We start from the raw sequence: 18,368 nt of genomic DNA, 5'->3' as shown, positions 1-18,368 counted from the left end.
TATCAATAAGTTTACAGACTGAGCTGCAGAGTGTTTGTCTTGTGCTCTCCAGGAATTTGGAGCAAACTTGATTATTTCGAAGAGTTGAATATCAAATCCATCTGGATTAATCCAATCTACAAGTCACCCATGAAAGACTCAGGTTATGACATCTCCAATTTCATGGAAATCGATCCCATCTTTGGAACAATGGAAGACTTTGAAGACCTTCTCACCAGCATCCATGATAGAGGTAGGTAAACTTTCTTTGAATGGTTGTTGACTGATGTATAATTATGGAAATGACATGTGGTTGTAGTTGTGCAACTTCATGCCTTGTTTTTTATTTATTGAAAATTGCCTTTAACAAGGCTGAGATCCACTAAATGTAAAGGGCTACAAAGAAAAATAAGAGGAAAAACTGGCAGAACTTTGACCTAGTCCTGAAACGAGGAAACCTCATGTTCACAGGAGGGAGTAACTTGGCCAGGCAGAAAAGTACATTTTCTTACCCCCATTAGGTGTTTTTTAGGAGACACCATCTCCGTACTGGTTGACTATTGGCTCCCTAACGGAGCTCATCCTCCCTTAGCCAGGTGTTGTTTTTGGTCCTGGTAGAGTGTCGCAGTCATCCACCCATGAGCAAAGCCAGTGAAGAGTGTCGGTTTAGTTGGAGACAACCCGACCATGCGGCAGGTAGCACTGGGTTACTTGTCGTCGTTGACAGTCCCAAAAGACTGACCTGACTACAAATGTGTGTATAATCCTTCACATGTGCTGAAAACATGCATGTTCTTGTAAAATGTAATCCTTTACATGTGCTGAAAACATGCATGTTCTTGTAAAATGTAATTATTCATATGTACTGAAAAAATGCATGTTCTTGTAAAATGTAATTATACATATGTACTGAAAACATGCATGTTCTTGTAAAATGTAATTATTCATATGTACTGAAAGCATGCTTGTTCTTGTAAAATGTAATTATTCATATGTACTGAAAGCATGCTTGTTCTTGTAAAATGTAATTATTCATACGTAGTGAAAGCATGCTTGTTCTTGTAAAATGTAATTATTCATACGTACTGAAAGCATGCTTGTTCTTGTAAAATGTAATTATTCATATGTACTGAAAGCATGCTTGTTCTTGTAAAATGTAATTATTCATATGTACTGAAAACATGCATGTTCTTGTAAAATGTAATTATTCATATGTACTGAAAACATGCATGTTCTTGTAAAATGTAATTATTCATATGTACTGAAAACATGCATGTTCTTGTAAAATGTAATTATTCATATGTACTGAAAACATGCATGTTCTTGTAAAATGTAATTATTCATATGTACTGAAAACATGCATGTTCTTGTAAAATGTAATTATTCATATGTACTGAAAACATGCATGTTCTTGTAAAATGTAATTATTCATATGTACTGAAAACATGCATGTTCTTGTAAAATGTAATTATTCATATGTACTGAAAGCATGCTTGTTCTTGTAAAATGTAATTATTCATATGTACTGAAAACATGCTTGTTCTTGTAAAATGTAATTATTCATATGTACTGAAAGCATGCTTGTTCTTGTAAAATGTAATTATTCATATGTACTGAAAGCATGCTTGTTCTTGTAAAATGTAATTATTCATATGTACTGAAAACATGCATGTTCTTGTAAAATGTAATTATTCATACGTACTGAAAACATGCATGTTCTTGTAAAATGTAATTATTCATATGTACTGAAAGCATGCATGTTCTTGTAAAATGTAATTATTCATATTGTTACAGACGTGGCTTAGATGTTAGTTTACCGAGCGGTTTTGGTATGACCACGTCTGCACAAGTTACCGATTATACTCGACGTTGACGAAGCCGCGCCACGCTGGCTCAATAAGAAAAAGAAGACACCCGGCTGGGTTATAAAATGACGACACCAGGGATACGGTTCTCAAGACCTCCGGAGGAGATTATATTCGTTACGGAAAAGGTTAGATTACAGGGGCTAGAGGTACAACATAGAAAGACAAGCACTTAGACACAATCTTATATTATTCCCCAACAGACGACAGGCAAACGGGACAACGGCTGACTCACACGGGGGTTGATGGAAAGGACAGGCGGGTAGCGATGGCTCCAGGTGCACCTGTGCTCAAAGGTTAGAATCGACCCGGTCCGGTCCAGAGATGCGGGGAGGTCTCGTCGCAGCGCTCAGAGGTGACGTTCTTTCTCAGGCGGGTTCCCTTCCTCTCAGCGGTCGTAGGCAAGGCAACGTTCTTTCTCCAGCTGGGGGCGCATCTGACGTCACATCCGGCGCGGGGCCGCGTATATCCGGCGGGGAGTGACACGCCCTCGGCTCGTTAGCGCCGCCCCAGATGGAATCGGCACGTTGCTTCTCATTGGGTGCGTGCGGGGGGGTTTACCAGGCTCCGCCCTTGACGAGGAGCTGACAAGGAGCCCCTTCGTGGTAACCCCGTGGAGCGCGTGGTCAATGGCGCTAATCGAGCCGGTGTGAGGACGCATCCTCCCCCGCTCCGCCGCCATCTCCTCTGTTGTTGTTGTAATTGTTGGGGAAGAAGATGGAAGGAGGTATGGGAAAGGTCCTAAACTCACTACTGATGCCATATAATCACATTCTGGTGCAACGAAGAGTCATAATTAATGGAGACGAGGCCTTAACTGACATAGACTAAGAATAACTAGGAAGATGTCCGAAAGTTGTCTACGTGTGGTGCGGTGGACCTGGGCACGACATTTAATGGGGGAATAAGGGGAAGGTCGGCTCTACTGATTGTTATTTACATGCAATGGGACTAGGGAATGGGGGATTGGGGAAAGTTGGGGAGTATTGGAGAAAATAGGGGAATATTTACAAGCGGATATGGAGGCCAAATTCCATATTCGCAACATTGCACCCTTCTCTACCCTCGGGGCGTCCCGACCCGATAAATTTTTACCTACTTTAGTGTGGCACGCAATGTAGTTCCCTCTACTATTAACTCTACCCTGAGTGCGACAGTTTTACAGATATTCACAAATGAGTAAATATGTCCCCCTGCGACGTTGCACCCTTCTCCTCTCAGAAACACACCCACAGGATAACCGAATCCGGAAAGAATTCTCAAACTAAACATACAGCCGGTAGGGAGCATTATTTACAAGATTACGCTGATATCTACACTACGATCCAGGACCTGTTTTTGGAGGAACACATGCAGATGTTATGCATAGAGAGAGCGCGCTTGCCAACATCGATACACCAACCCACGAGTGCTCTGTGGCCGACGGCCTTTAATAACGTGCAGAGCACCCTTTCCCAGCATCAAAAGCACCACCCCACCACCAATCGGTGCAGTCACCATTGTTCATTGGAATAAAAATAAATTCGACAACCCCTAACCCTGCAGGTGTCTCTTGCTCTTCGTGTGGCCTTCAGTGGTGTTAATTAACAGTGGTTCACCTTTATGGCATAGGTGCCACGTTGACCCATAGGTCCATCCCCGGGTGGTGCTTGGCCGCAAACGAACTGCGGTCCATTGTGGGTGGCCACAAACATTGCGGTCCATATGGTGTATCGATCCCGGCAGCAAACAGCGAAAGTGCAGGCCCACAACTGCGCAGCCAGCACCTCTCTCTCCTCTCTCTCTACCCCAAAGCCAGATCCTCGGAGGTGGGAGACAAAAGAAGCAGACAAGTGAGTAAGGTGGTAAGGGCGCAAAAGTGCACGCAATGTAAGGTGATGCACACTGGGGGCACATGGGAACCAGGTGAGACAGGTACGTTCCTATCGTACGCCCCCCCCCCACCAGGTAACCTACATGGCCCCTCCCTTACCCCTTACTGTATCCACACAACACAACACTACCCATAAACATCTACTTTACACATCAACAAACATCCCTACTGTCTTCCCCGTTCCTCCCATAAACCAAATTCGTCTTCTCTCCCTCCTAACCAATCAAATTTGCCATTTTCAACTCTCATCAAAATTTGCCATCTCCAACTCAACATCATAATTTGCCATTACCAATTCATCATCAGTCCCTCCTAGGGAGGGAGAGATGGAATCACCCCAATGTCTCATCCACGTCGTGATGCGTCTCACAAATCCACACAGCGATTCATCTCCTGCAACAAAACAAAGAAAACACAGGTGTGGAGTCATCATCATCACCACAGGCAAGTGGCTGCGTATGGTGCGACAGGTTCATCAATCCTAACTATTTCCTAAATGACTTTAACAACTTTACACTACCCGGGGTCTTTCTCCGGCCAAACCATTGGCCCTCTTACACAATGGGTTCTAAAAACCAATTCCCATTGGCCAAACTGTGGTGCTCTTCAATTTGGGGTCTCACTCCCCCGATTCATCTCCCGGTGCCCTCGCACAATTTCTGGGCTGTGGCGTGTACCTCTCCCAGTGGGCCTACCCACCTGCACACCTCCACCACTGTAGTTGCCTCCGAGCTTACCTGCTCCTTACCGTAACCTAACTACCTGGGGAAGGCCCTCTGGCTCTCTCCCCACTCGGTGCCCTCTCTGGCACTGGGCTGCCCGATCCACACCCGGGATCCTCAGGCACCCACTCACAACTACCGGCTCCCAGAGCCCACCTGCGGCCTCACCTGGCCGACATCCTCACAGTGGTGGAGTGCCCAACCAACTACACGCACTAACAGGCTACACGCCCAGCCATTTCCACAACACTAATGCACCCATTCACAACACCATTCTGCAACCGCACCACAAATGCCAATATCCAACCACAATTTACCTGCACCCTCTACCTAACACTTACACTACCCGCCCCGGGTACTCGTGAAAGGGGTCCACTCTTCCCCCATCCACACCTTCGCACCATGCACACCACTCCGTACCACTCACTCCAACTCTCTCCACACACCTGTACCTGCACACCTGTGCTCTCACACCTGGTGCCACCTGCACCCTTCTCTCCCCAAGCGCATTCGCGCTGATCCACACACTCACTACTCATACACTGCTCCACACACCTGTCCAGTTGCACACCTGTGCAATCACACCTGTCCAGTTGCACACCTGTGCAATCACACCTGTTCAATTCTCACCTGTTCAATCCTCACACACACGGCATCATCTCAGCTAACTACTCCCCTCTGAAACTTGCGCTTCCCAGTCGTCCCTTTAAACTATTGCGCTCCCTCGTCATTATCATCCATACTAATCTACCTGCGTCCCCACTACAGGTATCAGTCACTAACTAATCTTAACGTCACCTACTGTCATCTTCTAGGGCCCTATCAATATAACCTAACCCACCCGGGCTAGTTTTCACTGCCATACACCCCATAAACTATAGCGCATTTGCCCCACTTTTTGTGAGGGATGGCAGAGTTGCCATCCCACCACAGCGGGGCATCTCTCACTATCAATTTTGTTCGTCCAGATTTCCAACCAATTCAAAAATTTTCCATTTACTGCCAATTCTATTCACTTTTCTAAATTTTGTATCAAATCACTACTATCACTATCACCATCACCCGTCTACTTATTAGGTCCTCTCGGTGCGCCAATCCCTGTCCAAAGCCCGGCTTCGTAAAGCCAAGCAATGGATGCTGGTTGTTTTGTGCCTGCGGCTGGATGCGTCCGGCATTCGGTGCAGGGACGGGGGCTTACCCGGGCCGAGATCCCACGCACCCCCTCGGCGTGGAGCCATCCAATGTCCCGATCTCGACCTGCCGGCACGTCTCCACAAAACGTGGTCGCCATGACGACCCTTCCTATCCAGCTGCCCGCTCCACCTAGTGGAGCCTGGACGCGGCCGTTCAAAGCGAGGCCCGGCACGCACCGAGGGCCCGCTTCGGCTAAAAGTCGCTCTAACCTCTAACCCGTGTAACGTCGATGCTTCACCTGCATGCTTACACCCCGCAGCCCGTTCCTTGCTCACACATGCAGCTGTTCCCATTCTCCTTGTACCTTTCCTTTCACACCCAGGTACACCCATTCCACTCACAGCCTTGGTCACACACCTGACCACCGAACACTGTGGCACACATTCGTTGGTAGCACACCTCACCAACACACCTCTTCGCGCCCCCTCTTCTGTCACCTCCTCTGTGACAATCACAGGTGTGCCCTCATTCGCACACCCAACCACGTGCCTCACCACCAACTCCAGCGTGCATTCCCACTCACGCTCTACCATTCCAGGTGTGCATCCTTCCATCCCAGGTGTACATCCTCGCTCACCTGTCACAACCAACTCACTCTCCTTGTCACTCTCAATACTCTCACCACCATTCTTGACAGCGCACTCACCCTTACCCTTGACAGCGCACTCTTTCCTCATGCACCTGTCCGTCACACACCTTTCTCTCGCACACTCCCCCGTTACACCCTCTGTAACACTCACCACAGGTGGACACTCTTCCTTACTTCTGACAGCGCACTCTTTCCTCATGCACCTGTCCGTCACACACCTTTCTCGCGCACACCTTTCTCGCGCACACTCTTGCGCACACTCTCCCGTCACACCCTCTGTAACACTCACCACACCGCGCTTCCATGTACCCCCTCGCACACGCGCTTCGACCGGCTCACTCCTGCCAGCACCCTCACTCCTTGGCACGCACTTTTTCCTCACACACCCCAGAGTCGGACTTTCTCGCACACCTCCTTTTTCGCACACCAGACCTGTCGCACACTTCACCCACGGCCTCTCACGAACACCCGGGTCTATCTCGACCCCCAAGCTTATTAAATCCCCTGGCGCATCATACGCACGACCATATTGGTCACCACTTACACCGGGTCCTCTTCCTCTTCGCTTCTCCTCCATCACCTGCGAATCCCTCATCCGGTTAATGAGCACATCATCACGATCCAAACACAGACTTTGGACCAATTCTTTTATCTCCTCTTTTATTTCTTTCTTATCCCCTCTCCGTCGCTTCTTAATTTCGCTCATCCCTTCTTCCACTTCTTCTAATTTGTGCTTCACCTCTTTTATTCCCCGGTACGTCTCCTCAAGCTCATCCTCTAAGGCTACCTTGACCGTTTCCAGGTGCGTCCTCACCTGCCGGTCCTTCGTCTCCATTACCTCTATCACCTCGTCCAACCTCGTTGTCAGTCCCTCACGTACCATCTGACATTCCCTCTTTGTCGCTATCAAGTCGTTTTTTATGTCGTTTTGTGTCGCTTTTAAACCTCCTAATACCGCAGTGTTCCTTTGAACCTGCTCCACTAACTCCGTCTGTCCCACCGTCAGCTGCTCCACCTCCTGCGTCAGGTCCTCTATGCCCCCTTGTAATTTTACAGTCCCCTTTCTCACCTCTTTCTCCATGCGCTCCTTACAGTGCCTCACCTCCTCGCGCACTCCTCCGACCTCCTCACTCACTCCTCCTCTGATCTCCTCTCCCATCACTTGCATCTCCTGCCCAGATGCCACCCTCATCTGCTCCATTTCCTCCCTGTGAGCATCCAGTTTGGTTTCTACCCCCATTCTGACCCCCTCTATCTGCTGCTCCATTTGTTTAACTTCCCTTTCCGCTTGGTCCCTCATGTCCCTCAATTTGCCTTCCATACTGTTTTCTAACCCCTCTAACCCATTTTTCACTCCCTCTATCTGATTCTCCTGGGCAGCCATTCTATTTTCTACCCCCATTAACCCATTTTTCACTTCTTTTATCCCGTTGTCTAACCCCTCACCGGTACCCCTCGCTTCGTCCCTCATTACCCCCAATTGCTCACTCCGAGCCCTCGCTTCGTCCCTCATTACCCCCAATTGCTCACTCCGAGCATCCATCCGTTTCCCCATTACCCCTATTTGCTCACTATTCTTTTCCATAAGGGCCGTCATTTGCATCATAAATTGCTCCATGAGGGCCTGCATTTGGGCCATCCCTCCCACTTGTGCAGCGGGTGCGGCCGCCGTAGCTATGTGCGAGGCGCCATTTTGCGCGCCCGCCACCTCGTGCATGACGACGCTATTTTGCGAACCTGCCGCCCTCACTGCTTCGCTCTCCTCCTGTCCCTCATGTCCCTCAATTTGGTCCTGGACCGACCCTGCTTCACTCTCCCCTACCGGACCGCGGGACCGCAGTAACCGCGGGACCGCGCTCCGAATCGATTCGGTCGAGCGCCGTACGCGCTCCGGCTCGATTTTCCCTCCCAAAATTTGGGCCTAACTAATTTAGTCCCGGGTCCGAATCTCACTCCTCGACACCAATTGTTACTCTAATAGTACAATTGGTGTTCCAAAATTTGGGCTAAATAAATTTAGTCCCAGGTTCGAATCCAACTCCTGACAACCAATTGTTACAGACGTGGCTTAGATGTTAGTTTACCGAGCGGTTTTGGTATGACCACGTCTGCACAAGTTACCGATTATACTCGACGTTGACGAAGCCGCGCCACGCTGGCTCAATAAGAAAAAGAAGACACCCGGCTGGGTTATAAAATGACGACACCAGGGATACGGTTCTCAAGACCTCCGGAGGAGATTATATTCGTTACGGAAAAGGTTAGATTACAGGGGCTAGAGGTACAACATAGAAAGACAAGCACTTAGACACAATCTTATATTATTCCCCAACAGACGACAGGCAAACGGGACAACGGCTGACTCACACGGGGGTTGATGGAAAGGACAGGCGGGTAGCGATGGCTCCAGGTGCACCTGTGCTCAAAGGTTAGAATCGACCCGGTCCGGTCCAGAGATGCGGGGAGGTCTCGTCGCAGCGCTCAGAGGTGACGTTCTTTCTCAGGCGGGTTCCCTTCCTCTCAGCGGTCGTAGGCAAGGCAACGTTCTTTCTCCAGCTGGGGGCGCATCTGACGTCACATCCGGCGCGGGGCCGCGTATATCCGGCGGGGAGTGACACGCCCTCGGCTCGTTAGCGCCGCCCCAGATGGAATCGGCACGTTGCTTCTCATTGGGTGCGTGCGGGGGGTTTTTACCAGGCTCCGCCCTTGACGAGGAGCTGACAAGGAGCCCCTTCGTGGTAACCCCGTGGAGCGCGTGGTCAATGGCGCTAATCGAGCCGGTGTGAGGACGCATCCTCCCCCGCTCCGCCGCCATCTCCTCTGTTGTTGTTGTAATTGTTGGGGAAGAAGATGGAAGGAGGTATGGGAAAGGTCCTAAACTCACTACTGATGCCATATAATCACATTCTGGTGCAACGAAGAGTCATAATTAATGGAGACGAGGCCTTAACTGACATAGACTAAGAATAACTAGGAAGATGTCCGAAAGTTGTCTACGTGTGGTGCGGTGGACCTGGGCACGACATTTAATGGGGGAATAAGGGGAAGGTCGGCTCTACTGATTGTTATTTACATGCAATGGGACTAGGGAATGGGGGATTGGGGAAAGTTGGGGAGTATTGGAGAAAATAGGGGAATATTTACAAGCGGATATGGAGGCCAAATTCCATATTCGCAACAATATGTACTGAAAGCATGCTTGTTCTTGAAAAATGTAATTATTCATATGTACTGAAAGCATGCATGTTCTTGTAAAATGTAATTATTCATATGTACTCAAAGCATGCTTGTTCTTGTAAAATGTAATTATTCATATGTACTGAAAACATACATGTTCTTGTAAAATGTAATTATTCATATGTACTGAAAACATGCATGTTCTTGTAAAATGTAATTATTCATATGTACTGAAAACATGCATGTTCTTGTAAAATGTAATTATTCATATGTACTGAAAACATGCATGTTCTTGTAAAATGTAATTATTCATATGTACTGAAAACATGCATGTTCTTGTAAAATGTAATTATTCATATGTACTGAAAGCATGCATGTTCTTGTAAAATTTAATTATTCATATGTACTGAAAGCATGCTTGTTCTTGTAAAATGTAATTATTCATATGTACTGAAAACATGCATGTTCTTGTAAAATGTAATTATTCATATGTACTGAAAACATGCATGTTCTTGTAAAATGTAATTATTCATACGTAGTGAAAGCATGCTGGTTCTTGTAAAATGTAATTATTCATATGTACTGAAAACATGCATGTTCTTGTAAAATGTAATTATTCATATGTACTGAAAGCATGCTTGTTCTTGTAAAATGTAATTATTCATATGTACTGAAAGCATGCTTGTTCTTGTAAAATGTAATTATTCATATGTACTGAAAGCATGCTTGTTCTTGTAAAATGTAATTATTCATATGTACTGAAAACATGCATGTTCTTGTAAAATGTAATTATTCATATGTACTGAAAACATGCATGTTCTTGTAAAATGTAATTGTTCATATGTACTGAAAACATGCATGTTCTTGTAAAAATGTAATTATTCATATGTACTAAAAACATGCATGTTCTTGTAAGATGTAATTATTCATACGTACTGAAAACATGCATGTTCTTGTAAGATGTAATCCTTCACATGTACTGAAAACATGCATGTTCTTGTCAGATGTCCAGTCACAAGTGCTGAAAACATGCATGTGCACGTATTCTCCTTCATTACCTCTGCTACCGTATGTGGACGGAGGTTATGTGTTAACCCCTCTCTGTCAGTTTGTTACTCGTGAAAAATCGAAGATTTTTCAAGTATATTGGTTGGTTGGTCGCTTGTGTTATTACGTGTTGATTGGTTCGATTTGTTTGTTGGTCCACTCACCTATAATTGCCGACAGGACACAATTTTTAAACCGATGTCTACGAAACTGCACCAAATGGTGGAGTTTGTCATAAGGACCAGGGTTTGGTTTCAGACCAGGTCACTCTACTCTGGACATGCTGCTTCTGCTGTCTCAACAATGGATGGAGGTCCTCAATGCCAAACAGGAAATTAGAGCTGTCTCCCTCGACATATCACGTGCCTTCGACACGGTCTGGCACCCCGCTCTGCTCACCAAACTCTCCTCCTTTGGTATCCATGGAAATCTCCACGCATGGCTGGCGGACTTCCTCTCTAGTCGTCGTCAACGTGTGGCCCTGAATGGGTTTCTCTCATCTCCTCTTCCTGTTCAGGCTGGAGTTCCCCAAGGCAGTGTTCTGGGCCCCGTGCTTTTTCTGGTTTTCATCAATGATCTCTCTGACTCTCTCGAAAATCCTCTCTATCTCTTTGCTGATGACTCCACTCTCTGCCGCTCCATTCCTCTTCCCTCAGATCGGCAGTCTGCTGCCTCCTCACTCTCTGAAGACCTGGACAAAATCACAGACTGGTCAAACAAGTGGAACATGTCTTTCAATCCTGACAAATCTCACACTCTTACTATGTCTCTCCGAAAAGATCGACTGGACAACCCTCCCATCTACTTTCTCAACAATCCTCTCCAAGAAGTTCTGTCGCTCAAGATTTTGGGTCTCACTATCTGCCATGATCTTTCTTGGGAAAACCACATTTCCAAGCTGGCCTCCAAAGCCAGTCGCCGACTGGGCATCCTCCGTCGTGCGAAGTCCTTCCTCGGCACACCTGAGCTCCTCACCACATACAAGGCTTTCATCCGCAGCTCAATGGAATACTGTTCTCCCCTATGGGCCGGTGCTCCTGCCTCACACCTAGCTCGGCTTCACGCTGTTGAAACCAAAGCTTTCAGAATTATTGGAATCTCCCGCGATGAAGCTATCTCTGAGGGCCTTTCACTCACTCACCGCAGGCAGGTAGGTGGTCTTTCTGTCTTCTACCGACTCCTCTCCGGCCTTGCACCCCCAGCTCTCTCTGTGCTCTGTCCCCCAAATATTCCTACAGGTCGCACAAGATCTGCCAGCAACCCTCTGATGGTTAAACTGCCGAAATCTCGGCTCTCCGCTCACCTTCACTCTTTCATTCCTCTTTTCTCCCGCCTCTGGAACAAACTCCCTCACTCCCTTCAATCCCACTCCTCCCTCCAGGTCTTTAAAACAGCTGTTCACCACCATCTCTTATCTTCCCCCATCCAAAACCTTGATCTTTTCTACCCCCGCTAATTCACCCCAGATCCACCTTGTTTGAAATTCCAACTTCTTTCCTGGAAGTCCTGGCAGTGTCCATATGTTTTATACCTCTCCCACTGCCCCCTTCCCACGCCCCCCCCCCAAAGCCCTCGCCCTCTCTCAGATCTCTCGATGTCTCCATGTCTCTCGGTCCCTGCTCTCAAATGTTGTGTTTGTGTCCTTCCCCCTCTCTCCCCATCTTGTCTACCGCTCCCTATGTTATATGTTTTATGTGTCGGTTTGTCTTTCTGTGTGATTAATGTTCGCTCTTTCACGAGCCTCTATCTTGTATACAAAAAAAAAAAAAAAAAAACAAAAAAAAAAAAAAAAAAAAAAAAAGAAGAAGAAGAAGAAGCCTATTTATCGAGGTCAAAAGGTCAACATAGGCCAAAGGTCAACAACTTAGGTGGAACTTCTAAAATCCTCAATTTTCAATCGATTGACTTGAAATTTGAAGAGGATTTACATATCACGTCACTGAATTCAACAATTGATTATTTTGGAGGTTAACATCGGCCAAAAGGTCAACATAGGCCAAGTTTATAATATTGTCAATTTTCATCCGATTGATTTAAAATTCAAAAAGGATTTGCATATCAGGTCACCGATTTCGACCACCAACTATACTAAATCCGCAGTGGTTAACTGGTCCACCTGAAGAGCACACCAGCTTGAACCTTATTCACGAAATACAGTTTTACTTTATTTTCTTGTCGGTAAAATATCTCAGGTGTGCGGATGTTTGTTGAGCCAAAGCAAAACCTGCACAATGCATGTGCTGTATTGCAACATTTCTGCAGGTATGAAGCTCATTATGGATTATGTTCCAAACCACTCAAGTAACGAACACGAATGGTTTGAGAAAAGCCGAAAAAGGGAAAACGCACACAAAGATTATTACATGTGGAGAAATTGTATCTCTGAAGGCAACAACACCATCCCTCCCAATAATTGGGTAAGCGTTTATAAAAACACTTCTGTCTGGATGATCATTTTACTCATTCACGAAAACCATTAATTTGCTTTCCTCTTTCATTTATTTGTTGATGAATACCAGTATCATTTGTGCTACATTGTTATTGCTGTGGTTATTTAGTGTTTTAGTTCCATCATTTGTGCTACATTGTTATTGCTGTGGTTATTTGGTGTTTTAGTTCCATCATTTGTGCTACATTGTTATTGCTGTGGTTATTTAGTGTTTTAGTTCTAGCATTTGTGTTACATTGTTATTGCTGTGGTTATTTCGTGTTTTAGTTCCATCATTTGTGCTACATTGTTATTGCTGTGGTTATTTCGTGTTTTAGTTCCATCATTTGTACTACATTGTTATTGCTGTGGTTATTTAGTGTTTTAGTTCCATCATTTGTGCTACATTGTTATTGCTGTGGTTATTTGGTGTTTTAGTTCCATCATTTGTGCTACATTGTTATTGCTGTGGTTATTTAGTGTTTTAGTTCTAGCATTTGTGTTACATTGTTATTGCTGTGGTTATTTAGTGTTTTAGTTCCATCATTTGTGCTACATTGTTATTGCTGTGGTTATTTAGTGTTTTAGTTCCATCATTTGTGCTACATTGTTATTGCTGTGGTTATTTAGTGTTTTAGTTCCATCATTTGTGCTACATTGTTATTGCTGCGGTTATTTAGTGTTTTAGTTCCATCATTTGTGCTACATTGTTATTGCTGTGGTTATTTAGTGTTTTAGTTCCATCATTTGTGCTACATTGTTATTGCTGTGGTTATTTAGTGTTTTAGTTCCATCATTTGTGCTACATTGTTATTGCTGTGGTTATTTAGTGTTTTAGTTCCATCATTTGTGCTACATTGTTATTGTTGTGGTTATTTAGTGTTTTAGTTCCATCATTTGTGCTACATTGTTATTGCTGTGGTTATTTCGTGTTTTAGTTCCATCATTTGCGCTACATTGTTATTGCTGTGGTTATTTAGTGTTTTAGTTCCATCATTTGTGCTACATTGTTATTGCTGTGGTTATTTAGTGTTTTAGTTCCATCATTTGCGCTACATTGTTATTGCTGTGGTTATTTAGTGTTTTAGTTCCATCATTTGTGCTACATTGTTATTGCTGTGGTTATTTAGTGTTTTAGTTCCATCATTTGTGCTACATTGTTATTGCTGTGGTTATTTCGTGTTTTAGTTCCATCATTTGTGCTACATTGTTATTGCTGTGGTTATTTAGCGTTTTAGTTCCATCATTTGTGCTACATTGTTATTGCTGTGGTTATTTCGGGTTTTAGTTCCATCATTTGCGCTACATTGTTATTGCTGTGGTTATTTAGTGTTTTAGTTCCATCATTTGTGCTGCATTGTTATTGCTGTGGTTATTTAGTGTTTTAGTTCCATCATTTGTGCTACATTGTTATTGCTGTGGTTATTTAGTGTTTTAGTTCCTTCATTTGTGCTACATTGTTATTGCTGTGGTTATTTAGTGTTTTAGTTCCATCATTTGTGCGACATTGTTATTGCTGTGGTTATTTAGTGTTTTAGTTCCATCATTTGTGCTACATTGTTATTGCTGTGGTTATTTAGTGTTTTAGTTCCAACATTTGTGCTACATTGTTATTGCTGTGGTTATTTAGTGTTTTAGTTCCATCATTTGTGCTACATTGTTATTGCTGTGGTTATTTGGTGTTTTTGTTCCAGCATTTGTGCTACATTGTTGTTGCTGTGGTTATTTGGTGTTTTAGTTCTATTATTTGCGCTACATTGTTATTGCCGGGGTTATTTGGTGTTTTAGTTCCATCCTTTGTGCTACATTGTTATTGCTGTGGTTATTTGGTGTTTTATTTCTATTATTTGCACTACATTGTTATTGCTGGGGTTATTTGGTGTTTTAGTTCCATCATTTGTGCTACATTGTTATTGCTGTGGTTATTTGGTGTTTTCGTTCTATCATTTGTGCTACATTGTTATTGCTGTGGTTATTTGGTGTTTTAGTTCTATCATTTGTGCTACATTGTTATTGCTGTGGTTATTTAGTGTTTTTAGTTCTATCATTTGCGCTTCATTGTTAATGCTGTGGTTATTTGGTGTTTTAGTTCCATCATTTGTGCTACATTGTTATTGCTGTGGTTATTTGGTGTTTTCGTTCTATCATTTGCACTACATTGTTATTGCTGTGATTATTTGGTGTTTTAGTTCCATCATTTGTGCTACATTGTTATTGCTGTGGTTATTTGGTGTTTTAGTTCTATCGTTTGTGCTACATTGTTATTGCTGTGGTTATTTAGTGTTTTAGTTCTAGCATTTGTGCTACATTGTTATTGCTGTGGTTATTTAGTGTTTTTAGTTCCATCATTTGTGCTACATTGTTATTGCTGTGGTTATTTAGTGTTTTAGTTCCATCATTTGTGCTACATTGTTATTGTTGTGGTTATTTAGTGTTTTAGTTCCATCATTTGTGCTACATTGTTATTGCTGTGGTTATTTAGTGTTTTAGTTCCATCATTTGTGCTACATTGTTATTGCTGTGGTTATTTAGTGTTTTAGTTCCATCATTTGTGCTACATTGTTATTGCTGTGGTTATTTAGTGTTTTAGTTCCATCATTTGTGCTACATTGTTATTGCTGTGGTTATTTAGTGTTTAATTCCATCATTTGTGCTGCATTGTTATTGCTGTGGTTATTTAGTGTTTTAGTTCTATCATTTGTGTTACATTGTTATTGCTGTGGTTATTTAGCGTTTTAGTTCCATCATTTGCGCTACATTGTTATTGCTGTGGTTATTTAGTGTTTTAGTTCCATCATTTGTGCTACATTGTTATTGCTGTGATTATTTAGTGTTTTAGTTCCATCATTTGCGCTACATTGTTATGGCTGTGGTTATTTAGTGTTTTAGTTCCATCATTTGTGCTACATTCTTATTGCTGTGGTTATTTAGTGTTTTAGTTCCATCATTTGTGCTACATTGTTATTGCTGTGGTTATTTAGTGTTTTAGTTCCATCATTTGTGCTACATTGTTATTGCTGTGGTTATTTAGCGTTTTTAGTTCTATCGTTTGTGCTACATTGTTATTGCTGTGGTTATTTAGTGTTTTAGTTCTAGCATTTGTGCTACATTGCTATTGCTGTGGTTATTTAGTGTTTTAGTTCAAGCATTTGTGCTACATTGTTATTGCTGTGGTTATTTAGCGTTTTTAGTTCTATCGTTTGTGCTACATTGTTATTGCTGTGGTTATTTAGTGTTTTAGTTCTAGCATTCGTGCTACATTGTTATTGCTGTGGTTATTTAGTGTTTTAGTTCCATCATTTGTGCTACATTGTTATTGCTGTGGTTATTTAGCGTTTTTAGTTTTATCATTTGTGCTACATTGCTATTGCTGTGGTTATTTAGTGTTTTATTTCAAGCATTTGTGCTACATTGTTATTGCTGTGGTTATTTAGCGTTTTAGTTCTATCGTTTGTGCTACATTGTTATTGCTGTGGTTATTTAGCGTTTTTAGTTCTATTGTTTGTGCTACATTGTCTTGCTGTGGTTATTTAGCGTTTTTAGTTCTATCGTTTGTGCTACATTGTTATTGCTGTGGTTATTTAGTGTTTTAGTTCTAGCATTTGTGCTACATTGCTATTGCTGTGGTTATTTAGTGTTTTAGTTCAAGCATTTGTGCTACATTGTTATTGCTGTGGTTATTTAGCGTTTTTAGTTCTATCGTTTGTGCTACATTGTTATTGCTGTGGTTATTTAGTGTTTTAGTTCTAGCATTTGTGCTACATTGTTATTGCTGTGGTTATTTAGTGTTTTAGTTCCATCATTTGTGCTACATTGTTATTGCTGTGGTTATTTAGCGTTTTTAGTTTTATCATTTGTGCTACATTGCTATTGCTGTGGTTATTTAGTGTTTTATTTCAAGCATTTGTGCGACATTGTTATTGCTGTGGTTATTTAGTGTTTTAGTTCTAGCATTTGTGCTACATTGTTATTGCTGTGGTTATTTAGTGTTTTAGTTCAAGCATTTGTGCTACATTGTTATTGCTGTGGTTATTTAGCGTTTTTAGTTATATCATTTGTGCTACATTGTTATTGCTGTCGTTATTTCGTGTTTTAGTTCTATTATTTGTGCTACATTGTTATTGCTGTGGTTATTTAGTGTTTTAGTTCCATCATTTGTGCTACATTGTTATTGCTGTGGTTATTTAGCGTTTTAGTTCCATCATTTGTGCTACATTGTTATTGCTGTGGTTATTTAGCGTTTTTAGTTTTATCATTTGTGCTACATTGCTATTGCTGTGGTTATTTAGTGTTTTATTTCAAGCATTTGTGCTACATTGTTATTGCTGTGGTTATTTAGCGTTTTAGTTCTATCGTTTGTGCTACATTGTTATTGCTGTGGTTATTTAGCGTTTTTAGTTCTATTGTTTGTGCTACATTGTCTTGCTGTGGTTATTTAGCGTTTTTAGTTCTATCGTTTGTGCTACATTGTTATTGCTGTGGTTATTTAGTGTTTTAGTTCTAGCATTTGTGCTACATTGCTATTGCTGTGGTTATTTAGTGTTTTAGTTCAAGCATTTGTGCTACATTGTTATTGCTGTGGTTATTTAGCGTTTTTAGTTCTATCGTTTGTGCTACATTGTTATTGCTGTGGTTATTTAGTGTTTTAGTTCTAGCATTTGTGCTACATTGTTATTGCTGTGGTTATTTAGTGTTTTAGTTCCATCATTTGTGCTACATTGTTATTGCTGTGGTTATTTAGCGTTTTTAGTTTTATCATTTGTGCTACATTGCTATTGCTGTGGTTATTTAGTGTTTTATTTCAAGCATTTGTGCTACATTGTTATTGCTGTGGTTATTTAGCGTTTTAGTTCTATCGTTTGTGCTACATTGTTATTGCTGTGGTTATTTAGCGTTTTTAGTTCTATTGTTTGTGCTACATTGTCTTGCTGTGGTTATTTAGCGTTTTTAGTTCTATCGTTTGTGCTACATTGCTATTGCTGTGGTTATTTAGTGTTTTAGTTCTAGCATTTGTGCTACATTGTTATTGCTGTGGTTATTTAGCGTTTTTAGTTCTATCGTTTGTGCTACATTGTTATTGCTGTGGTTATTTAGTGTTTTAGTTCTAGCATTTGTGCTACATTGTTATTGCTGTGGTTATTTAGTGTTTTAGTTCAAGCATTTGTGCTACATTGTTATTGCTGTGGTTATTTAGCGTTTTTAGTTATATCATTTGTGCTACATTGTTATTGCTGTCGTTATTTCGTGTTTTAGTTCTATTATTTGTGCTACATTGTTATTGCTGTGGTTATTTAGTGTTTTAGTTCTAGCATTTGTGCTACATTGCTATTGCTGTGGTTATTTAGCGTTTTTAGTTCTATTGTTTGTGCTACATTGTTATTGCTGTGGTTATTTAGTGTTTTAGTTCAAGCATTTGTGCTACATTGTTATTGCTGTGGTTATTTAGCGTTTTTAGTTCTATTGTTTGTTCTACATTGTTATTGCTGTGGTTATT

General features: G+C 42.5%; 1 protein-coding gene across 2 annotated transcripts in view; it reads left to right on the top strand.

Moving 5' to 3' along the window:
* SLC3A1 (solute carrier family 3 member 1) overlaps positions 1-18,368 on the top strand; it is a 186,386-nt gene that overhangs the window by 5,694 nt on the left and 162,324 nt on the right. For both annotated transcript variants that reach the window (XM_068127931.2, XM_068127930.2), the window contains exons 2-3: positions 53-232; positions 12,709-12,863. In XM_068127931.2, coding sequence (XP_067984032.1) covers positions 53-232; positions 12,709-12,863 — 335 coding nt within the window. The remainder of the gene's footprint in view (positions 1-52; positions 233-12,708; positions 12,864-18,368) is intronic.

The sequence above is a fragment of the Myxine glutinosa genome, chromosome 9 (assembly GCF_964187855.1).
Source record: "Myxine glutinosa chromosome 9, kmMyxGlut1.1, whole genome shotgun sequence".
NCBI lineage: Eukaryota > Metazoa > Chordata > Myxini > Myxiniformes > Myxinidae > Myxine > Myxine glutinosa.
The sequence above is the reverse complement of the archived record's forward strand: the minus strand, read 5'-3'. Positions and strand labels throughout refer to the sequence as shown.